At 53.2% G+C, this 23,102-nt stretch overlaps 8 protein-coding genes across 8 annotated transcripts; 6 read left to right on the top strand and 2 right to left on the bottom strand.

The window, feature by feature from the left end:
- Window positions 1-2,770: 2,770 nt before the first annotated feature.
- NCS57_00229500 (uncharacterized protein) lies at window positions 2,771-3,592 on the top strand (the record flags this gene model as incomplete). Its single annotated transcript, XM_053052328.1, has 1 exon — window positions 2,771-3,592. One exon carries the CDS (start codon window positions 2,771-2,773, stop codon window positions 3,590-3,592), a length of 822 nt encoding a protein of 273 aa, XP_052917574.1.
- A 787-nt stretch (window positions 3,593-4,379) lies between these two features.
- Window positions 4,380-5,271, top strand: NCS57_00229400 (Mitochondrial fission process protein 1; the record flags this gene model as incomplete). Its single annotated transcript, XM_053052327.1, has 2 exons — window positions 4,380-4,549; window positions 4,602-5,271. 2 exons carry the CDS (start codon window positions 4,380-4,382, stop codon window positions 5,269-5,271), a joined length of 840 nt encoding a protein of 279 aa, XP_052917573.1.
- A 564-nt stretch (window positions 5,272-5,835) lies between these two features.
- Window positions 5,836-10,244, top strand: NCS57_00229300 (AN1-type domain-containing protein; the record flags this gene model as incomplete). Its single annotated transcript, XM_053052326.1, has 3 exons — window positions 5,836-6,764; window positions 7,097-9,313; window positions 9,365-10,244. 3 exons carry the CDS (start codon window positions 5,836-5,838, stop codon window positions 10,242-10,244), a joined length of 4,026 nt encoding a protein of 1,341 aa, XP_052917572.1.
- Window positions 10,245-11,943: 1,699 nt separating this feature from the next.
- NCS57_00229200 (uncharacterized protein) lies at window positions 11,944-12,975 on the top strand (the record flags this gene model as incomplete). The annotated part of the gene is made up of 3 exons (XM_053052325.1): window positions 11,944-12,263; window positions 12,313-12,754; window positions 12,805-12,975. 3 exons carry the CDS (start codon window positions 11,944-11,946, stop codon window positions 12,973-12,975), a joined length of 933 nt encoding a protein of 310 aa, XP_052917571.1.
- Window positions 12,976-13,446: 471 nt separating this feature from the next.
- Window positions 13,447-14,003, bottom strand: NCS57_00229100 (uncharacterized protein; the record flags this gene model as incomplete). The annotated part of the gene is made up of 2 exons (XM_053052324.1): window positions 13,792-14,003; window positions 13,447-13,726 (listed from the first exon to the last, which is right to left on the bottom strand). The coding sequence occupies exons 1-2, from the start codon at window positions 13,905-13,907 to the stop codon at window positions 13,447-13,449; spliced, it is 396 nt and encodes a 131-aa protein (XP_052917570.1). The 5' UTR covers window positions 13,908-14,003.
- A 1,458-nt stretch (window positions 14,004-15,461) lies between these two features.
- NCS57_00229000 (uncharacterized protein) lies at window positions 15,462-19,990 on the top strand (the record flags this gene model as incomplete). The annotated part of the gene is made up of 2 exons (XM_053052323.1): window positions 15,462-17,703; window positions 17,757-19,990. The coding sequence occupies 2 exons, from the start codon at window positions 15,462-15,464 to the stop codon at window positions 19,988-19,990; spliced, it is 4,476 nt and encodes a 1,491-aa protein (XP_052917569.1).
- A 297-nt stretch (window positions 19,991-20,287) lies between these two features.
- On the bottom strand, window positions 20,288-21,062 carry NCS57_00228900 (HORMA domain-containing protein; the record flags this gene model as incomplete). The annotated part of the gene is made up of 2 exons (XM_053052322.1): window positions 20,288-20,455; window positions 20,502-21,062. 2 exons carry the CDS (start codon window positions 21,060-21,062, stop codon window positions 20,288-20,290), a joined length of 729 nt encoding a protein of 242 aa, XP_052917568.1.
- A 495-nt stretch (window positions 21,063-21,557) lies between these two features.
- On the top strand, window positions 21,558-22,789 carry NCS57_00228800 (uncharacterized protein; the record flags this gene model as incomplete). Its single annotated transcript, XM_053052321.1, has 3 exons — window positions 21,558-21,741; window positions 21,796-22,107; window positions 22,155-22,789. The coding sequence occupies 3 exons, from the start codon at window positions 21,558-21,560 to the stop codon at window positions 22,787-22,789; spliced, it is 1,131 nt and encodes a 376-aa protein (XP_052917567.1).
- Window positions 22,790-23,102: the final 313 nt, after the last annotated feature.

Raw genomic sequence — 23,102 nt, 5'->3', positions numbered from 1 at the left:
TCACGTCAGGGCAACCATTTCCCGAGACTTGAGTCCTTGAAGCGAGATATCCTAGACCGAAACCCAGCACTTAGCCTTGACGGTTTACGACAAGTTCCGAAAGATGTTCTCCGATACGTCTGTTACGTTGAGTCAGGAGGCCATGCGGCCGCCCGATATCGCCGGTTGGCGGACGGGGCCAGAAAGTTCAACGATACCATGGACAGGATTTTCTCACGTTACATGGGCATTGCCGAAGCAGGATCAGTCGAGGTTTTCCATCGAGACCGAGACAGCGACACCGATGATCTGCATATGGACAAGAACGACCTTGAGGAGATCCATGCTGCGAGAAAGGTTTCCAGCGCGGCTAAGAAGATCGCCCGCATTTTGACGATGTCGATTTGTCAGAAGCCTCACTCAGCTTACATAAACTTGACCGGGTTTCCAGAAGCTGAGATCTTCACAATTATGACTGTGTGCCATTCAGAGAACAAATGGCGAGCTGTGCAATGGACCAGTGCGAATAGGCACGGCACACAAACGGCAACCAACCGAGCACCGAACGTCGCAATATGTGAAGAGATCAAGAGACGGCATCGGCCAAAGAGCATCTTGCACATAGGAGTTAGTCCAGATGGTTCATGGCGAGCTCAAAAGATGCCATCAACTGTCTCGACCGCTCACGGAAAACCGCCCGAGGCGACGCTTGAGGAATTCCTAATTCCAGAACGGGCTCAAGAGAGAGGCGTCGAACTGAACAAGCCCGATCGATTAGGTTTTGCTGCTAGGCTCGGGGGGTCTTTGATGTGTTTGTTGGGAAGCCCGTTCCTTCAGGATGCTTGGAACTCGGAAACGATGCGATGCTCGGGTGGTGATATCTTCGTCCCAGGTCATTTCTATGGAGACGTGAACCACGACGCAAAGGACAACAAATCTTTTATTCTCGAGCTGGGTGCCTTACTGTGGGAGCTCTTTTTCCAGCAAAAAGTGAATATCACGGAAGAGGATGAAGACGAAAGCGATGAGGCCTCCCTCTTCAACGCACTCAACCGTGAGGAGGAGATGTGGCGGAAGAAGTGTGTCGATGCAGCATGTCTTGACATCATCTCGAATTGTCTAGAGGCATGTTGCGAAGGCGAGGTCGATGAAGAGAAGCTCCGGGCAACCATCCACAGAACCGTTTTTCGGCCGTTGAGAGAGTATCAGGCATCATACATCCACCCTTTGTCGAACGATTTCGCAAGAGTGCCGCCTCCATCATTCCTACACCATCCATCTACGACTTTGAAGGGTAGCACAGTATCGCTTTCAAGCATCTACTTGAGCAACACGACTGAAAGCGAAAGCTGCGGGAGCTTTCATCCATCAACCCTGGGCAATACCCAACTCCCAGTCATCTCCGAGTCGATTGAGTTTATTCAAGAAGTATCACTATTGACACTAAACAACGGGACGGGAAATCTCCCCCAAAACTGCTTCGCAACTGCTTTTACTTACAATGAATGCAGATAACAGATAGCCTAGCCTGGATCGACAAGTTCAAGCATGCTAGCCGGTACCTCGCATCTCTGACCGAAGGTGCAGGATCAAAGCCGATCAAGGTTGCTATCCTCGACACCGGGCTGGACACAAATGACTCCTACTTTTCTGGGGCGGGTATTGATCGCGTTGATGACTGGACAGGTCTCTGGTATGACTGTCTGGGAGAGTCTTCCACACCGGTGGACGATGACAAGGGGCGTCACGGGACGGCACTTGCTTGCCTGCTGCTGCAACTTGCGCCAGAGGCAACTGTATATGTTTTGCGTGTTGCAAAGGATTCTTCAGGGTTATGCAGAGCCCAGGAAGCTATTGGAACTGTATGTCTTTCGGCAGCGATACCTGTAGGCGCCACTGACTTCTCATAGGCCATCCTGCATGCTGTCACATCGTGGGACGTAGATATAATATCCATGTCCTTCGGCTTTAATAGCGAGGTCAAGCCTATCAGAAATGCCATCATACAGGCAGAGAGATTAAAAGAAGGCGAGCTTCTGTTCTTCGCCGCTGCTAACAACGACGGGTTGAACGAGCCGGAAATGTTTCCCGCCTTCTTTGAGTCCGTCATTTCTGCCCGCGGGACCGAATGCAATGGCGAGTTCATTCAGCAGTACAACCCAAAGTCATGGAGCCACAAGAACGGCATCCAGTACGGCACTCTTGCTCGAGATGTTCCGTACAACTGGCCCATAAAGAACCCGACAAAGTCTGGATGCTCGGTATCAACGCCGATCTTGGCTGCTATGGCCGCCATTCTGATCTCCTTTGTTGACGGCCAGAGGAATTGGGAAGCTGAGAGACATGCCATACGGACGAGGAGGGGGATGGTTGCTGTGTTCGATTTCATGGCCCAGGACCTGGACTCTGCCAAGGGCAGACTGTACGTGGCACCGTGGCAACTTTACGAGCAACGGAGACAGCCTCAGTACCTAGTAAGGCATGCATTGAGTACAATCCCGTGAGTAGACAGACAGGGAATTATGCTGAGCTGGCATGCCTAGCTACCTATACATCATATTGAAGGTTGATTGGCCATTTGTGCAATTGTGGCGATGCTGCAGCTCCTGTCGTCCATTTTCAACCCCCCAGGCATACATATGGGGACCATGCCGCTATGCCTGTCGCTGCGCCTCACTGAATTCCTCCAGGGTTGATAAGGCCTTCACGAAGACCATCTTGGGATTCCTTCTCAACGAATTCATAGCCTGAAGAAGCCACTGTTTGAGGGGGGAGCCCTCACACATCCACGATGAGCAACGTTCAAAACCCTACCTACTTCCTTTCTCCCAACTGGAATTTCCCTCCCGGCGGGAGGATCGCCATCGGAAACATCATTAGGAATCCTCTGAAGCCTCACCTGTTCCTGACAAAGGCGACCAATCGTCCCCAGCCTACGACATCATCCCTCGAAAGACATTGGCGCCTCTCTCTCGAGACTGCCACTACCAGGACCCTCACCCTTTGGGGGGCTTTTCTAGAGAAGATTCACCTTGGCACTACTGCTCAGCAGGATCGCCTTAAGAACGGCAGGTTCACGATGGAGTCTCTAGAAACCATCTATCTCTCCGAGGACCCGTCTCCCGAAGAGATCAAAGCCCGTTGCAACGATCCTCTCGTGCGAGAGTACATGCGCCTTGATAGTCTTCTCTGCAGCCCCGTGTACATGGTAACGGGTATCAAGGTCGCCAAAGGGTTCAAGCTAGAGGGTGAAAAAAGCTCTTCTGCTTCCATCGGATTTGAGGGTGGAGGAGAGGTTAGTCAAGAGGCGGGCATTGGCATCAAAGCCAATGCCGCTACAACGAAGAGGGAGAGGATCACGGATGAGTTTGAGTCGGATAGTGACATCGTTTTTGCGTATCAGTTGATGAAAATTACACCAAAGGGGTGGAGGAAGGAGAAAAGGCTCAAAACGAGCGAGTATCAGCACAGACAGGCGTTCCTTCAAGATGAAAAAGAGGCCGAAGAGGAGGAGGTTGAGGTGGAGATTGGGGAGGTTTCCCCAGATGATATGGAAGGACTGAAAGGGGTCCAGGTGCTGGATTCTGTAGAGGGTCGGGTGGCATTTGTATGAGTACCGAATAAATCGATGCTCCGGAGGTGACTATCTGACCCTAATTGAAAACCGAATTATGAAGAGCAGAAGGAGTGAAATAAATTGACCAGGACTGGCAGACAGTGGAGGGGAGTAGAACTCTATGGAAGCAGACTAACGAGGGTTCGGTTGAGAACCGACTTGTTGAAGCCTGAAAGCCTGGAAATTATGATGGGAGGACAGATTGACCTGGTCAGTCCCGTTGGTATAGTTGTCTGTCGTGGCGCCAGAACAATGACATATATGGAGGAGGTGTTGTTAAAGATTACAGAAACCGAGTGGAACAAATGCGAAGGTATCTAGGTAGGATGGAAGCTCTTGACTGGTTAGTTGACTTGCTGGACCCATGGAGGGCCCAGTATTCCCACCAGAAGTTCCTTGTGGTAGTTGGTAAGCACTTCTTTCCAAGCTACATATACCGTACAGCCTGGGCCAACTTGAGGTAATAGATAGAAAACAGAGCTCTTGTATTCCTATGCATAGATGGCTTTAACCTTCAGTTCAGACGGTTAGCGTAGGTACCTAGATAGGCCGATTGAGTTCGCTCCCGGGAAACTTGTGTCCACTTGTACGGACCGATAGCGATCAAGCTCTTATCAATCCGGTCAAGTGTAAGACGGATAGTGACGTATTGCACCAACCGGGATTTTCCTGCATCGGTAGTGGCGGGTCGGTACTCAAAATGTAAGCGGCTTCCGCGCAGCCGGTTCCAAGGTTGACCTTTTTCTTCCATTAAGCAACACACTCAGATTTCTCGTCTCTTGCGATGCTTTGGTGGGGAAAATCCCAAGACTCCAAGTCGGAGGAGAAGAAGGAGACGTCTCAAGTCAAGGAATCAATTGCCGAAAAACTCCCCGCGACAGAGCAGCTCCCCAAGACGCTGCAGCGGTTCGTCGACCATGCGGGCCAAGACATGAACGTGGTTACCGAGGGCTAGTACGTTGTTCACATGCGATGGATGGATTGGACACTTGTTGACCGGATATAGTGCCTCTGATTCCACAGACTCAAACCTTCGATATGCGGCTTATGCTGCGCGACTCCGGACCATCCTCCTCTCTGCGCATCGATATGTCGCATACACCTCTGACATTGGCGAGTCCTTCCGGCCGGTAGCTCACCCCAACCTCGTTCGCGGCGCCTATGGTGTGTCTTGGATGTACCTTCTCGGCGACGTCTCGTATGAAGGCTACAAGGCCTACTGGCACAACCAGCGGGTGCGTGACCCGACTATACAGCTCACGGCACGGCAAGAAAAGATCACAGGTCTGCCGGCTATTGAGACGCGCGTCGTCAAGCCTGGCGAAGTGTCCCCTCTCGAAGACTACCGTACCGTCATGGTGCAGCGCGCAATCTTCCAGAGCGTCGCCAGCATGGGTCTGCCCGCTTTCACGATTCACAGTGTCGTGAGGTACTCTGGCCGGGCCATGAAGGACATGAAGAACAAGATGATTCGGACATGGGCCCCCATTGGCCTGGGTCTCGCTGTCGTCCCCTTCCTCCCTGCCATGTTTGACGAACCAGTCGAGAATGCAGTTGAGTGGGCATTCCACAAGGGCTTCGAGATGTATGGCGGCAAGGGCGCTGTCGGCAATTCGCCTGCAACGGGCCGCGAGGAGCTATTGGCAAAGAAGCCAATCAAGGAAAAGGAGCTGTAACACAAGTTGTTCCTGGAAATTGAACTAGGCGTTAGGAGGTAGAAGGCGCTCAACTCATGATTTATGTACGATGTAACAGGACAGAATAGATGGACGATGCGAAAGTCGCTTCGAAATAGACCAAGCGTTGTCTGCCTTGTCGAGTTTCTCTGGTGGTTGAGGTTGCAAAGGTGCAGCTCTGAGTGGGGTGCAAATCACCCCGCGATCTACCAAGACGGATGGATGCATGGATCCAAAGTCTTGGGCGTGGCTGTGCTTCCAATACATTAAACAGGCCTCCAATTCTCCTCCTGACGAGAAAAGTCACGAGTTACTTTTCTTACTTACAAACACATATACGCATTACACCGAGTCAGCGCCTTACGTCCTCCTCCGAACCCGATTCACCTGTGGCGATTCCTCACTCGTTCGTAATCCGCCAGCCTTGGCTAGACACGGACCCTTCCAGACGCTTCCTCGCCGCCTCCTTAACATCTGTCATCCTCCCAACCAAACTTGCGACAACACCTCTGCCTAGACCTCACGCGATCGCCTCAACCTTTTTAATCGCGGTATACCTTCATCATGGCGTCATCATCAACACCAGAAGCTCCAGACACGAGCTACGTCGAGATGGACGACAAGAACGATGCCACTCTGATCGGCAAGCACTGCGAATACGAATACTGCAACCAGCTCGACTTCCTCCCCTTCTTCTGCCAGTCCTGCCGAAAGACCTTTTGCCTCGACCACCGATCCGAGACTTCGCACAAATGTACAGATGCTGGTGCCTGGGCAGAGCGCAAGCGGCTTAAGCAGCTGGCACAACCATCCATCGGCCAGGGCAGGGTTCTACGGGACAAGGTTTCTCAGAAGCCATGCGCGTCGCCAGAATGCAAGACGACGATCGGAACCTCCTTGACGCCAGGGGTACACTGTCAGACTTGTAATCGAGACTACTGCCTGAAGCACCGACTTGGGGAGGACCACGACTGCAAGAACCTAGTACCTATCGGAGCACGCCCAGTACAGTTCGACGTTGCCCAAAAGACAAAGTCGGCATTCGATAGGTTCCGCGCCTGGGGTACGGCCAAGAAAGAGCAAGCAAGCCGGGCACTCCCCAAGCCAAAGCCAACCTCTGCCTCAGCCCGGCTAGTCGCCGTCAACAAACTCAAGAAGACAGCCAAGGGCGACGACAAGGTTCCCATGGAGAAGCGGGTGTACATCTACGTGGAGGCCGAGGCGGAGACGGCAAAGGCCAAGTTCCCTAAGGGCGAATTCTTCTACAACAAGGACTGGGTGGTAGGCCGGGTCCTCGACGCCGCAGCCAGGAGTCTGCAGGTGCAGAACATCAACAATCAGAGCTCCGACGAAAAGGATAAGCTGCGGGTGTTTCACGTTGAGGGCGGCAGGATCTTAGAGTTCAACGAAAAGGTTGGCACAGCGCTACAGAGCGGGAACACGGTGGTTTTGTTAAGGGGCGTTGGGCCTGCCACGCCGGATTTGATTGAAGCGTGAGCTTGATTTTGAGAAGTTTGTATTGTGATAGAGAAGCATGGCCTGGCGTTGTGGGCATGGAAGTTACGATACCAGGATATCATGCAATTAAACACGGCAGATAGATTGATTTGGCGATGTAATTATGGGCTCTTGGATTTCATGATACCTAGTCCACGTATACTTAATAGCGCTGGTATAATGGCCTTGCGCTTAATTGCATTTCCCCTAATCAGGTCACGTGCTTTCGTTGCCATCTCGCGACTCGATCTATGACGGATGTACTCAGTACCTGACTTTCTTTGTCACTGAACGCCAAATAATGCAACCACTCACGTCCCAAAGATAGGATGCCTCCTGTTGTACCGCGCAAGAGATTGCGCGAGTCTTCGCCCTCAGGAGAGTCAAGGCCATCAAAATCAGCAAGAAGCAAGGATGGCTCATCTCGGCGCAGAGCAACCCTATATGATGATCTAGATGCGACCTCGACACCTCTGTCGTCAAAGAATTCGAACTCGGTTCTGCATGGTTTTGCGGATAACGATAGTGATGATGATGAAAGCTCTTTGACATCGCTTTCGGATGATGAATTCGAGGACGTAGTCCCGCCGAAGGATCCGGAGGACAAAGAAGAGGAGGACTCCACAGACGAGGACATCGAGTTCGAGGATGTCGAGGCGCCAGCTGCACCGACACCGGATGCTCCAGTACCATCTGGCGATTTGGAGTTGACTCTCACTAGAGATACTCGGATCTCACTGACGAATGCCTTTGACAAGAAGGGGCCATCAAAACGAGAGAGAAAGGTCCGACATGCTACGCATTGCGTTCATGTCTTATTACTTCTATGGCACAACGCCGTCCGGAACTCCTGGCTCTGCGATCCCGAGGTCCAGGCTACTATGATTTCTCATCTTCCACCCAGGCTATGGGATGAGGTGGACCGGTGGAGGCGCAACAGCGGTCTTGAGAAGCCACCTCCCAAGAAGACGACAAAGGAAAATATCAAGACAAAAGAAAAGGGCAAAAAAGCTCAAGACAGACAGTCACGAGATTGGGGCGCCGAGGCACAGAAGCTGGAAGAAGGGGCTGTCGATATGAGCCACGGAGATCCGCTCTTCAGACTTATGCGGGTACTGACATCTTGGTGGAGGCAGAGATTCCGCGTGTCAGCACCAGGCCTGAGGAAATGGGGATACATGTCTCTTGAGCGGCTGGACCGGCTTACCAAAGCCCACAAGGCTGAGCCTCATGATCCCGAGCAATTTGGGGAGAAGATAGAGGACCTGGAGGGTTTCCGGGAATGTGCTCGAGCTTGTACGGGAAGTCGAGACGTTGGCGCCCAGTTATTCACTGCGCTCCTCAGAGGATTGGGCTTGGAAGCACGAATGGTTGCGAACCTCCCTACTCTTGGATTTGGCTGGAACAAGCTTGAAGATGCCGAGCCTGAAAATGACGACAACTCGGGTCAGAAGAAGTCGAAAGCAAGCAAGAAGAAAGTGTCAAAAGGCACAAGCGAAACGAAGGCAACTACGAAAACGACAAGTGGAAAAGCAAAGAAACCGGCCAAAAAGTCCAAGCCCAAGACAGAAATCGCGAGTGATTCTGATGAGCTGGAGCTCGAGTACAAGGACACCGACGATGAGTCTGTGGTTGAACTGGAAGCCACCCCCCGAAATATACCTGTTCCTACGAAACAGTTTGATCGAGACATGGACTATCCGCACTACTGGACAGAGGTCCTGTCCCCTGTCACTAACACCTACCTTCCCGTTGATGCTATAGCCAGAAACATTGTCGCAACAAGTCGAGGTCTCATCGAGTCGTTGGAGCCCCGTGGTGCTAAAGCCGACAAGGCTCGACAGATCATGGCATACATTGTTGGATACTCCCAAGACGGAACAGCCAAGGATGTTACCGTCAGATACCTCAAGCGGAATCTACTTCCAGGGCGTACCAAGGGAGTGAGAATGATGCCAGAGAAGGTTCCGATTTACAACCGTCACGGAAAGGTGAAGCGATACGAAAAGTTTGACTGGTTCAAGACTGCAATATCTGGATACCGCCGTGGCACCAAGAGGCATCCAATTACAGAAGTCGACGAAATGGAAGATGTCACAGACCTAAAGGTTGCCAAGCCAGAGAAGAAAGAAGTCAAGGAAGGCAAGGAGACATTGCAATACTACAAGCAGTCCAAAGAATTTGTCCTGGAACGACATCTAAAACGCGAGGAGGCTCTCAAGGCTGGGGCCAAGCCAGTCAAGATCTTCAAAACCAAGGGCAAGGGCGGCAAGATCGAGGAGGAAGGTGTCTTCCTTCGCAGCGACGTCCTGAATGTGAAGAGCGCCGAGACATGGCACAAGCAGGGCAGGGCGCCAATTGCTGGGGAACAGCCCCTCAAGAGAGTACCATACCGCGCAGCAACCATCAATCGTCGTCGCGAAATCATGGAGGCCGAGGCTGCCACAGGAGAGAAGGTCCTACAAGGACTCTACAGCCACGAACAAACTGAATGGATCATTCCGCCGCCAATCAAGGACGGTGTTATTCCCAAGAACGAATATGGGTATGCATCTATTTCTGACCTTTCGCTTCAGGGGTACTAATAGGGAACCAGGAACATCGACTTGTTTGTTGAGCACATGTGCCCACAGGGAGCAGTACATGTTCCTTACCGCGGCGCGATGCGTGTCTGTAAAAGACTCCAGATCGACTACGCTGAGGCAGTTGTAGACTTTGAATTTGGCCATCGTATGGCTGTCCCCGTCATCCAGGGCGTCGTCATTGCCGAGGAGAATCACGAAACGGTTATGGCAGAGCTCGAGAAGAACGAAGCGGAACGCGTACGAAAGGAAGACGAGAAGCGGAGAAAGGCAGCATTGTCTCAATGGCGTAGATTTCTCATGGGAATGCGTATCGCGGAGAGGATTCGACAAGAGTACGGAGAGATTGACGACCAAGTCTTGGTGTTTGGGCATGCTCGAGATGCAACAGGCATCAGGAAGCAACCGCACGTTCATGATGAAGAAATGGCTGGTGGTTTCCTGCCAGAAGGTTATGAAGAGGAAGAGGAAGAGGTCGAAGAGCCGGCGCATCATACCTCTGCTTTCTTTCCTGCTGTAGATGAGGACGATGAGGACGATGGCGGGCTGGTGATGGAGGTCGATGGGCCGGTGCAAGTCGATGCTGGGCCAGAGCCTGTTGATCCAGAGCCTGCTGAGAAGGAGTCTTCTGAGCCTCGAGAGCCTGAAGCTCCAAAACCTCAGCCAGAAACTGAGGTAGAATCCGAGGCAGAATCTGAACCGCCACAGCCAGCCTCGAGGCCTCGAGGACGGCCAAGGAAACAGGTGGAGAAGAAGCAGGTTTCTGCTGGGCCGGCAACTCGACGGTCGACGCGGAGTGGGCGTAAGGTGGTTTCGTATAATGAAGAAGGCGAGGGCGAGGGCGATGATGACGAAGTCGCAGATTCGTATGCTGAATCCGAGGACGATGAATAGAACTGCTTTGGGGCATTGGAAAGGTGTTTTAGGTCATATTCAGGGTGGGCTGCCGTCGTAGGAGGTCCGCTACTCATCCACGCCTCCTTTGGTTGACTTTTCTTGCTGGTGCCATCTGATCCCGGAGGCATTTCTACTTGACTGCCTGAGGTTAGAGTCGACAATTATGTGCGTATTGCTCGTCATACTACCTGTGAGCATAGCAGAAGCTGGAGTTTAGAGCCACCCCCTTACTCCATCCATAATCCACCCCATGAGTCTCATACCAGTTCTCGACTTGTCAACGTCTGCTGAATGGATCACTGGTCGATCCGAGATTGACAGAAATGCTGCTGAGGCCCAGTTTGGCCCTGAAAACAGTGCGACTCTTCCCTGGCGCGGGTGTGCTGTGGACTTGACCGCGGGGCATTTCCAGTGGCATCGCCAGACCACTAACACCTCTTCCTGCTTTCCATTCACCTGAGGCTGGTCATCTACACCGATTGTGCACTTTGCTGACACTTTCGTCATAGGAAATTTCTTGATTTTGATTCTTTTTCCCAATGTCGGTTCGCCCCCTGACTCGAGCCCCCATACCGAACCCCAGCGATCGGCCAAGAAGCAGCCTTCTCTCAACCTTCAAAACCAGCCGATTTGACGAGTCCCTGCCGTGCTAAGAGTGCAACGTGGAGTGAAAATGGATGGAGAAGATGGAGGGAAGGACATAGGGGTCGTACCTGCGTCGCCCGATGTCTTAGGGGGAAAGGGAAAATCACTGTGCCTTGCTACGCTTCAACACCAAGAACAAATAAACATCATCATCACCATCATCACGGCCGTAATACTCTCTAAAAATTAGCTCCTACTGCTTGGTGTTCCTTCTTCGTCTCTGCCCCGACAGTCTGCCGTTCATTTTGCACCCTTTATCCTGAGTATCACTGAGTTGCTTTGCGCACTCGGGTGCATCCACGCTGAAGAGGCATCTTTGAGGGTGATTTACAGCTCTGGGAATCATATCTTGCTCCTGAATATGTATAAAAAGCCCCTGTGAGGATCAAGTGCAACGAAGTTCCGCGTTGTCCTGCAAGAAACGCCCATGATCCATTTTGAGGCGCCATTGTACGCCTCACTCAGGTCTATCACGATACTATGATCAGCCATATTGTTCTCTATTGGACCAGAATGGCCCTTGTTTTCTTATCTTTCACCAGGCAATCCTCGCCCTGACATTTCTCCATATTTGATTTCAGGGCACTACCACTCAGCATACGCTGTTCGCTCTGACGGCCGCTGGCACTGCCAGATCACCATCCACGGGGCAACCAACACTGCTCCTATTGTCGAACACTGTCAGGGCTTCCTCACCTGAGCTTCAGATTTCCATCCCCTTCTAAACCAACTGAACCCTACCGCCTAGCATTCTGCCGGTAGCTCCCACTACACTGGAAGAAAAGCCCCCCAAGCCATCCAGGTTGCTATCCAGGCATCCGTCACTGGGTGAGTCCCCGCTTGACTTGACACAAAAACACCCGTTGTTTATCTTCCATCACCACCAAAACTTTGCTCCCACAAATCTTCCCTCCCTCCCCCTTCCGCCCCGAACGCGCTTGACGGACGCTCTCGACGTTCGACACAGTCAGTAAGTAATCATCGCTCTTCTCATATCATGCCTCTAGGTATTTAGCATCTCTTCGAGAAAACTAATCAGAAAGCAGGAACGATGGAGACGGAAGGACGCGAGCGCCTTGGTGCTGAGAAGCAGGCCTGTGTTCAGCAGGTCATGAATCGTTTCCCTGACATCTGCCTGGAATATCTTTCTTCGATCGTCGTGCCTCATGCCTACAAGGCCGAGCAGGTCATTAACCACATCCTCGAGCGACAGAACTCGGGAGAAGGGTATCCCAAGGAGCAGACGGAAATCATATCCACGTTCAAAGAAGAATCTGGGGAAGGAATGGACAAATGGAGAGACAAGCAGCGTGAATGCACCGACCCCAGTCGGCCAGCGGAAAGCCTTGGTAGTCCCGGCTTCGAACTCACGCAAGTACCTCATATTATCCGCTTGACCTAGGGCTAACTTCCGATCTAGCAAGAAAATCCTCGCCGGGGATTTTCCATACGTCCCCATGAAGAACCTTGTGGAGATTATGTCGAACCACAAAAACCACCTCTACCCGAGTTACATTGCGACCTTGGAGATTGCTGCCAACAATATGTTTCATGGCGCACCACTCCCATGGACGCCGAAGAAGTACCCCTCGCCCATTGACAAACGGTACGAGGACAAGAGTATTTTTGTCACTTTGCGTTCGACCCAAGATCCCACTGAGGGCTATCTCGTTGCGGAACTCGCCCTGTCTAGACTGGTCAAACGCCAACAGAGCTTGAGACTATCCACGCTTAGTATCAGTCACAGAGATGTCCTGAGTCTTCAGCAGGCCATCGCTAGCGGCCGAGTCTCCGAGTGCGAGGGTTGCTTTGCAGAGTACCTCACGAACCGCCTCATCCATTGCGACGGAGAGCGACCCCATGTAAGTCTGTCCCTTTCGCCTCCGAACCGCGTCTGACGAGTTATATCTAGCTGTTTTGTCCCAAGTGCTGCGCGACAAATGCTGAGACCCAGATTACTCAGTCCAAGCACGAGCTCCGATGCATGTCCATCGAGGACTGTAGTGCCGGCTTCTCTGTCGGCGAGCGTGCCAAGTTCCTCACCATGGACCACATCAAGTCACTTGATCGTATCGAAAAGTAGGCCGCCGTCGAAAAGGATGACCAGGGAATTCAGCAGCAGAACGACCAGCAGCAGTAGCGGTCCCCAGTAAGAAGTCAATACTGACTTCTTACCGTCATGTTGATGGATCTCGGTTTGTCCCAGACATGAAAGGTGTTTTTTTTTGTTTTCTCATGCCGCTCGTTTACGCCTCTCAAGGTGCATATAGGCGGCATGGCACGTTCGATCATTCGGAAAGGATTCGCGCCTGAGTGATTTGCACACGTCAGGAAAACGGCGTAAAGGTGCAGTAACAAGTTGATCACTTTTGAGCGTCTTAATTTGCTCCCGTGGCAGAACAGGAACAAGACGTATGGGCAGGTTGTTTTTGGGAAAGGGGCGCCGGCGATGCGCATGTAAGAGTTTTGCTAGTTAATCACTTTTCTACCCCAACGCCATGCTACCTCCAATTTCTCGTGAATGCCATCGTACAGGTCCCAAGTTGGGCATCTGCTACCTGTTTCTCCCAAATCGTTCATGCCACTTTCCCTTGGCCCCCCCTAGGCTCTTGGTAGCTCCGCCTGAAGTTCCAGCGCTTTTATCCGGAACCACTTCCAGTTCTACAGTCTCTCGTATGGTAGATACTATAGAGATGCCCTGCTCTGGGTTCTCCGGAGTCGACGGTGTGGGGGAGAGGAGCATAAAGGCATTGGAGGTGTTCTTTTGGCGCAGAGCATACGTCTTGGAGGGGGTTTTAAGAAGAGCAGAAGTGTCGGATGATTCCAGTGTCAGGCTTGAAAGCATTAGCATGAATATCGGAAACGGCAGATGAAGCGAGAAAGTTGTAGGTCTACTTACACGGGAGCAGAGTCGGATTCGAGGAGGGACTGGAGCTCTGGGGGCAGCTCGATGAGACGGTAGTTTGTCTCGGAGGATGCATGTTGAATGGTGATCCCGCGAGATTGGCTAGACATGGCGACGTATTTTCTGGTCAGCCTTGTGTATACGGAATATTTGATGTGAGCTAGAGCTCTAGAGCCGAGTGTTGCACTTGAGATGGTGGATTTTGGAGTTGAAGTGACGTCGGTAGACGCGACGTGGGGTTCGTTCCACGTGAAAGCGCGATGCTCGCCAAGCCAGAGTGAGGGGCTATTATTAGCAACGTGGTGGGTAAGGGGAGATCATATAGTGTGAGGGTACAGAGTAGAACATGGATGGGATAACAACAGCAAGAAACAAAGCGGGTATTAATGAACATATTTCAAGATGCATATTCGCCATGTGCTAACATGAACATGCTTCTCTTCCATTATTACTTGTCGAGATGACCTTGAATGGCAAATCAGAGGCCATCTAGATGCGTCTCGGTCAGTACCTATGTTTGTGTACATGTACTCTCTATCATCTTTCATGCTAGCTACATGTAATGGTCCCTTTGCGATCATCCTGTATTAGGCTGATATAAAACTCGACATAATAGTATTACTCTTGACATCTGTGGCCAGTCTATCTGTAATGTCTTCAAAGCTATAGAGTCCCAAGACACAGTTGGCAAAGTAAGCACACGATGCTCACTTTTAAGAATCATGCATAATTACAACATCAAGTTTCAGCCATTGACGAGAACAAAGTGGCTGAACGCGTGATGTCCAATGCATGAATGAACTGAACGCGTCGAGATAAGATGGATGCAGGGCGGGCATGGATGGAATTTTAGTGCCGGGGCTGGGAGCGGGCGGGGGGCGCCCCAACCTAAGATTCAGCCCTCGTCAGGCGCTGAAAGGGAAGGGAGTTCCCGCTGACGACCGACGCCGCCCGCGCAGGGACCCGATGGACCCCATCAAATTTTTTGACCGCCCGCTGGAGTCAGGGCAGGGCCATTGTTTGTTGCTTGCTTGTAGTGGAGCTGGGGCATGTAAGATTCCCTTCCCTGTCGTCTGGGCCAACGGAGGGAGGTGCTTCAAGTCTCGAAATTGTATCAGAATGGGTGCAGGTTAAAACTATTTGTCTCGGCCGAAAACAAGTAAGAGTAGAATCTATCTCTCCTCTATTTACAATTAATCCTCCGTCACGTGTGTTTGTTGATGGTTGAGTGCAACCCGACGGACGCAACATCAATCTGTGTGACGCATCAATGTTTACTCTGGATGCGACACAGACCCCGGCCCACTCTCCTCCGCCCGCCTTCCGCTCCCCTCGCCTTTACTCATCTGCTGCTACTGTTGATCCCGGCCTCGCTCTTCCTCCCCACGAACCACATAAACCCAACCCCATGCCCGAGTCTGATTCCGACGAGCGTGCGTGTGCGTGACGAGGAGGCGAGGTCTCGTTTTCGTTTGCGCTCTCTTCCTTCTTTCCTTCACTCCCTCCTTCGGCTGCTCTTATTCCGACCCGAATTCAATCCCTCCCGCCCATCTGCGGCCCGACCTCGAGACCGCCCGTCAACGTCAACACACACGCACCCTTCGAGCGAGGGTCGCCTAACTCCCGACCCATTGTGACGACAACACGCCGCCGTCGCCGTCGCCATGGTTCGCGTTACCGACGATCTGGCCCTCTCGCCCGATCATGTCACTCTTTATCAAGCCGTCGACCCCTTGCTGGGCCATCTCCCTGTCCTCATCTTCCACGGCCCCTCGACCACCGCCAACTATACACTCAACAGTTCCCGTGTCCAGGTCCATGTCTTCACACCGGCCGGCTTCCACTGTTTTCCTCGTATCACCATCTCGCCCAACTCGGCATTCTATAGCGTCGTCCACTTCCTGCCCCGCGAGTTTCAGGGCGACGAGGTCTACCGTGCCCTCGCCTTTGGCCTGTTCAAGTACTTCACCGAGCTGCCGGAATGTGTGAAGGCATATCTAAAGAACCTTTACCCCACGAGGGGCCGGCGTCCGGGCAGCGCACCCGCTCTGTTCAGCGAACAACATGCCGCCGATATTGTCAAGGATATGGTCGCGAGCGACCACACAGCAGACATCATTGAGACCCTACAGGATGCCCTACAGACACAACACATCAGCAACCTCGATCTCGATCTCGTGCTCCCGCCCGGAGCTATCGTGCCGCTCCAGCCTGACGATCTCGAAGACGTTCCCGATGATGAAGATGACATTCTCGACCCGACTCTGCGGCAATACGGTGGATACACTCCTCTGGTGAAGTTGTTTGGAGACCCTGTCTTTCTGCCGACTAGTCGTCTGCGGAGGGCACCCTCCAAGCCTTCTGCACTGAACCGCAGCAAATCCTTCTCCAAGGACCAAAAGGTGGAATTGCGCATGAAGCTGGCCGAGTTGGTACACACAGAGGAGCGCTATGTCGCCAAGGTGAGGGAGTTGGTGAGACATGTCGCTGCTGACTTCCGAGAGAGCGCCGCGGCACGGCCTCCTGGTAGTCTCAGCCCCTCTGAAGAAGAACTGGAGAGATTATTCCCCAAGTCGGCGGATGGAATTCTACAGGTCAACTCGGGCTTTATGGAGGAGATGCGGCGAATCATGGACGAAACGGAAGAGGAGGCCACACGGGATATGGAGACACCTGGCACAAGCTTCACGGGTTCGAGACTTGGCCGTACAAAGGATCCCAGCGGTGCCCTGGCGATTGCGAGGTTGTTTCTGGAATGGTTCCCCAGGTTTACCAACTGCTACCAGGATTATATCAAGGCCAGCCAGCACTTTCCCTCGTTGCTCAACTCTTTTCTTGACCAGCAGTCGAGCTTCAAGCAGCGGGTTGCTCAGGCTGGTGAGCAGACGATTCGCTCTATCCTGATCGAGCCCGTGCAGCGACTCCCCCGGTACAGCTTGCTAATCGACCAGATTGTTGGATGCATTCCCATAACGCATCCCGCTCTGCAGCCCATGCTAAAGGCGCGAGACATTATCACAAATATCTGCTCCATGGACGAACCCCTACCGGACAAGCCGCATGTTGCTAGTCGACTTCGAAATATGGTTGAAGCCTGGCCAGCGGATCTGGAGCCTCAGGGGCGCCTCATTGTTGCAGCTGACTTTGTCGAATTGGCACCTCCCTTTCAGCCGATGATGAATCAGTCAGACAAGTCTGGTGTCTTCCTTCTCTTTTCAGATTGTGTGGTCATTCTCAAGAAGATGAGTGGTACCATGACTGGTCGCGACCTTTTGCGCGAAATCGAAAAGCCATCGGCAGCTGGCTTGCTCATTTCCATGACCAATGCAGCAGGCGGCCCAGCAACTTATGAGTTCGTCTTCACGGGTTGGCACGAACTGTCAGAAGTCAGATTCACCGAGGCAGCAGATGGGACGCTTTTCTGGATGACTTCAACATCAGAGATGAGGGGGGTTCACCCCGGTGAGCATAGGATCAGCAGTGCGGTCACGTCGCGATGCTTCCTCTTGCAGGAGCTGTACGAGACGAGGGCCGCCAAATGGGGTGAGGACGTGGTCAAAGCCCGCGTTGAGGCACGCTTCTCGGAGAAGGAGCGCGAAGATCCTACATGGACACTTCGGTCTGCGCGTATGCCAGATAGCAACCTGGGCCTACACGCAGCCATCTTCCAAGAGGGTGCCGACCAACTGATCGAGGGCCGTAAGGAGCCTGCCCCGATCCGAGTGGTTGTCGACCATGATAGGGGCACTAAAGGAGCACCAGTGGGCCATTATGGTGTCGAGATTGTAGTCAACGTTTCGACCAACGACATGAAGCGAGTCTCGATGCTCACTGTTGGATTGAACGGGAGGCAGTTCCAGGATGATGTGTTCCTGGAGGATTTCCTGCCCACCATGTCACGACGAAGTAAGTATTTTCACAATCGTGAGTCAAACAGAACGCACACTAACTTGCCCCAGTTATCCAGCTATTGAGCACACAGCACAGTGTCTCCAACATGCAATTGACAGCGCCTCTTGTTTCGTACTACTCCAAAACATTACACGGGCTTTCCCTTTGGACCAGGGCTGAGAAGACGCGATCATTCTTGGGCACATCACCAGTCAAACTTCTCTCTAGCTTCTGGTCCGGCAGCTCTGCTCATGTTTCTGATACGGCGAGCATCGGGTCCAAGCACAAGCAGGTGCCATCTATCCACCGCAACAACAGCCAGGCATCTGTAGTGAGCTCTATAAAGGGGGGCAAGGACAGTGTGTCTCAAGAGGAAAACCGTCCCGAGAACCCATTGGTGCGGTTGGAGCAAACATTCACGGGATATGTCGCTGCTTTCCAGTCCCGCAAGGGCCTTATCGTTGGCCGCACATTGTTGAACCGCTCCATGGTTGATGAGCTCTCGGTCAATGATTTCTACAACAGACTCATCGAGAGTCCTTTTGACTTTGACTCAGTGTCAGATCTGAGCACAGAAGTCATATTTGTGGCCTTTGAGAAGTTCTTGCGCATCGCTTGGGCTGAGCAAATGGGCCCAGTCATGTCGATGCAGTCTCTCGACACCCTTCAGGCGCGTGTGAACAAGAGAGTGCCTGGAGATTTTGCCGACTTTGTCAACTTTTTGTTTGGGGACATGGCACCACAAAACCGCCGCGCTTTCACTGCCCTTATCAAGCTGTTGGCCGATCTGCTGGATGGGTGCGGCAACGATGGTGATAGGGGTGCCCTGACACTTGCATTTGCCGAGTTGCTCGTGTATGATGGGACGGCGCCGAACTACATCAACTTGCTGGATCGTCTCGTGGAGGACTGTGATCGTATCTTCGAGGAGCCTGGCTTGAACCACAGCTTCAATCTTGATAGCACGGCATATGAGTCGATCAATTCTGCAATCCGTGGAAAGGCATATACACCCTCTTTGGTCTCCAACACATCATCACTACGGCGCAAGTTTGGATTCGATACTCTATTGCGACAGAATAGCAAGGATGACCGGTCTTCAGTCTGGCGGACGCTCAGCAAACACCGGAACCCCGCCACCGGTGAACCGGCCAGCCTATCCAAAGCATCGCTGGGCCGTTCAAGGTCCATCGATGACAATACACTACCCAAGAAGCTGCAGCGGAGACCAGGCTCCAAGGATAACCGTCCGCCCATAGCAGGGGCGTTTGATGAAGTTCAGAGACCCGGCAGCTCGCACCGAACGTTGGAGACGATTGGAGAACCAGAAACTGAACGACCGCCACCGCGATCGCCGAGAAAGAAGCGTCGCAGCTCACTGTCGGATCTCAAGAGCCTCATGGCAGCGGCGTCACTGGACGACGATGAGCCGCAGCCTCTGCAAGATGCAAAGGAGACATCCGAGAAGGTCAACGCGAGCCCCAAGGCGACGACTCCGTCTAGGATACCAATGAGTCCCCGTGTGGCTCAGACGTTGCGGACCTCGAGGCAAAAGGAGAACCTTGGAGATCCCTTCCCACAGAGTCCACCACCAGAACCCCTGGAAGAGCCAAACAAGTCAGGGTCGCCGACCAAGGGTCATAGGCATTCTAGGACACTATCATCAACCAACATTCCGACATTGCGCCCATATCGATCAGCACCTCCAGGATCTGAGTCACCACCTCGCCGCCAGAGCTTCAGCCCATCAAGACCAGGAACACAGAGACTTCGCCTACAATCGCCACAGAAACTCCGAGAACGTCTCAACACTGAGAAGCAGGTGGTCGACGAGGTGGATGCATCTCTCAAGTCAGAGCTATCCAAGATTGGAGAAGAGATGGCCCGCGTTAATAGCACAAGGCCGCCGGGCTCCCACTCTGTTGATATGCGACGATTGGGTGCTGCTGTGAGACAGCTTGAAGACCGTATCCCCATGGCGGTCCAGGAACTACAGGAGAAGCACGATGCGATCCAGCACGACATGGAAACCACGGTCAAGGCAGCCGAGGCCAAGGTGCGGGCCATCGATCAACTATACAAAGAGGCAGTGGCGGAGAACGAATTACTATACGAAAAGTTCAATGGAGAGCTTGGCAAGATTGTCAAGGCGCTCAAGGGCAAGGGCAAGGAGGAAAAGGAAGATCTGATGACACGGTTGCGCGACCAGAGCGAGGAGACGGCACGAATGAAGAAGGAGAACGCGCGACTGAAGCGCGAGATGGTGAGCCTGCGCGCGGCGTTGAAGGGGACGACGGAGTAGGCGCTGCTGTCCTCTGGGGGGCTAACTTGGAGGCTGTTTGGGCGTTTGAAAAGGATCTTTGCGATTACGAGGCGGGGAGTTTGTCAGGTCTTGCCGGAAGGGCTGTATATTATGCGGAGGGCTCTTGGACTGGTGGAGTAACGAGCAGGGCCGAACGGTAATGGCTGGGCCGGGTCTGGTCTGGGATCTGGACCCGGGGAAATGGTTTGATGTCATGTTATGCGAGAGGACTTAGAGAATACGAAGTGTCATGATGACGATATATTTTGTTTGGGTATCATGTGAGGTTTTAAAGATTCATGACGAGGACGCGCCTTGCTCTATCCAGCATTCAAAGAATAGGGGACCAGCTTGTACTGAACGTATGGGTGTTGTGTTTTGGCCCCCGAGTGAAGAGCCCTGGTTAAGAGACGTGTCGGTTGGTGGCTGAAGATTGGGTTGAGAGGGGATCCAATGTTGTGGGTGCTGGAATAACATTAGCTAGCATACTTGACAGACACAGTATACTCACGCTTATAGGGGCGGCTGCCTCGTCACGCAACTCAACAGCAAGTGTAAACGTGCTCCCCGCCGGAAGAGGAGGCATCATCTCAGCCGCATGAGCAACACGACGAAGCGCCCCCCTCAACGCCTCGTTCACATCCGTCCAATTCACACTCTCGTCATCCTCCTCCGCCTCGATGCCAGCAGCAAGGAATGCCTCCTCTTCTTGCTCCTCTTCCATCCCTGCGTCGCCCCAGGCGGGAAAGGCTTCTACGTCAAAGACCCAGCGCTCCAGGACGTCGAACGACTTTGCGGCGTGCATTGTGACTGCTATGCGGCGGACAGCACCCTTTCTTAGCTGGGCTGATACGGCGGCTACAGAGTCGTTTATCCATGTGCAGAGGCCTGGATGCCGGGATTGGTGGACAGGGAGGTTGAGGGCACGAGCGGTGAGAAAGGTTGCCGATGGGTAGAGGGCCCGGTGGTATAGGAGGGTGTGTAGGGTTAGAGTGAGGAATGTTGTGAAAGAGGAGAGAAGATTGGCCGCCTGGGTGGAGGGGATTGACGGACCGGCATTTGTCGCCGACATTTTGGTTGGTGATGATGAGGGTTGGTGGTTTGAAGAGACGTGATGGGACGCGTTGAGTGGAACGCGATGTCACGTGATAGCCATGATCAGTGGGTGCAGATGGCCAGCCTGAAGTCACCTCGAGGGTGCAGAAACTCACAAACAAGCGGCCCGACTCTCGGCATGAGCATTAATAACCCTTGCTGTCAATTGGGTCCCAATATCTAGGCTCGTAGCTGCCTTGGTTGCCCAATCCAGGCAACAATTGCCCAACACCCCATCAAAACCTCATCGTCACTGCCCCGCGACGCCCAAAGGGATCCACATATAGGGCTGAGGCAGCGAACCTCATGACGCAGCCCATCCCAAGCTCCCCCTCTCATCCAACCTCCAACCAAACATATAAAACCACCTACTTGACTCCACCAACTAGAGAGGTCCCACTACCGCTCAAGCCACTTCCAACAGCGATCTACCAACCAAGCACACACATACACACTCAAACGACGTCCAACCATGTCCGAACCACTAAGCGTCGGGTCCATCCTGGCCGGCATGGCGGAAGCCTTGCCTACACACCCTACCGGAGATGATTCCTCTGATCTTGCATCGTCCTATGAGGCTATTGCACTTCTAATCCACGCTTATCTCGCCGCACTCGGCTTCAAGCTCTGCGGCTTCGACGAAGACAAGAAACTACGTAAGCTCTCCTTCTTCCAACCTGTCAAACCAGCCTCTAACACAAGGGTTCCAGCTGAATGCGAGTCCCTCGCCCCCCGGCTCCCGTCACAATGGAACTCGGGCTTTGGATCCCTGAGCTTCGTATACACGCACAAGCAGTCTTCCATGAAGTTTGTCGTCCGTGTCGATCGCATGGGCGGCAAGGTCGAGATCCGGGGCTTGGCCGTTGGGGACGAGAACATCCACCGCTTCGAGCGCAGCGTTAGGGACGTTGTGCAGTCCAGTGGTCTCCCCGTGCGCATCACTGTAAATGACGGCGAGGAGGATCGGAGTGACCTTGCGGAGAAGCTCCGCGGCGTGTTTGTCTCTGAGCAGGCCATCGTTGGTATGTTCCCATCTTCCACAAGCCATGAATCAGCTAACACTCTCTAGATATCCTCCACGACCTCAAAGTCAACATCGTCCAAAAGCTTATCCCCAAGCTCCAAAGCGAAGGCTACGTCGAGACCGCCGAGGCGGAGGCCAACGCCCGCTCCGAGCGGCGCGCCCAGGAGGCCCAGGACCCCAACCGGCCGTTCCGGGGCGATCCCGCGCCGAACATGGACGTGCGTCCTCCGCCGGCCAACCCACTCCCGGAGATGGCCCGCATGGAGCCCCGCCCCGTCGCTGACTTCCCGCCCCCGGGCTTCGAGGACGAGTACGAGATGAACCGACCCCGGCGCAACCCTCTCGCCGTGCCCGGACGGTCGCCGTACAACATCGGCCACGATGACCTGAACCCTCCTGGTCTGGGTCCTCATGATCCCCTTCGCGGGTCTTTTGTCGGTGGAGGACTACCCCGTCCAGGCGGTGGTGCAGGCATGCATCCTACCTTTGATGATCCTCTCTTTGGTGGCTATGGAGGCGACGGCTCTGGCGGCTACGATCCTCAAGCACCACCTGGTGCGCGATGGGATCCCACTGGTCCCGGCGGCAACCCAAGATTCCCTGGCCCTGGAAACGGCAGAGGAAACAACCCATTCGGTGGTGGCTTCGGTGGAGGATTTGGCGGAGGAGATATCATCTAATCAGCGCCATGCCAAGGAAAAGTCTGTACGATTAGAATAGTCAGTCGACACCGATTGTGTTAACGAGATCACGAACAGAATGACAATCACTTAATCATGACTTCATTTCATTTCTTCTTCTGCCTCGTGTGTGGGCGTTTCCGTCGTCACAATTATGTCTCTGGGCTCCGACAGGTGCCCCTAACTCGATCAATAGGCCGCCCACAGGTTCATCTAAGTCTATCTACAATTTGCGTCCATTCATAAACCAGGCCAAACACATGATTATGCATCAGCGCTGTCTGCACGCATCTATCTACTATTCGTTGCCGTA

The sequence above is a fragment of the Fusarium keratoplasticum genome, chromosome 2 (assembly GCF_025433545.1).
Source record: "Fusarium keratoplasticum isolate Fu6.1 chromosome 2, whole genome shotgun sequence".
Taxonomy (NCBI): domain Eukaryota; kingdom Fungi; phylum Ascomycota; class Sordariomycetes; order Hypocreales; family Nectriaceae; genus Fusarium; species Fusarium keratoplasticum.
This window is presented reverse-complemented; position numbering and strand designations above follow the sequence as displayed.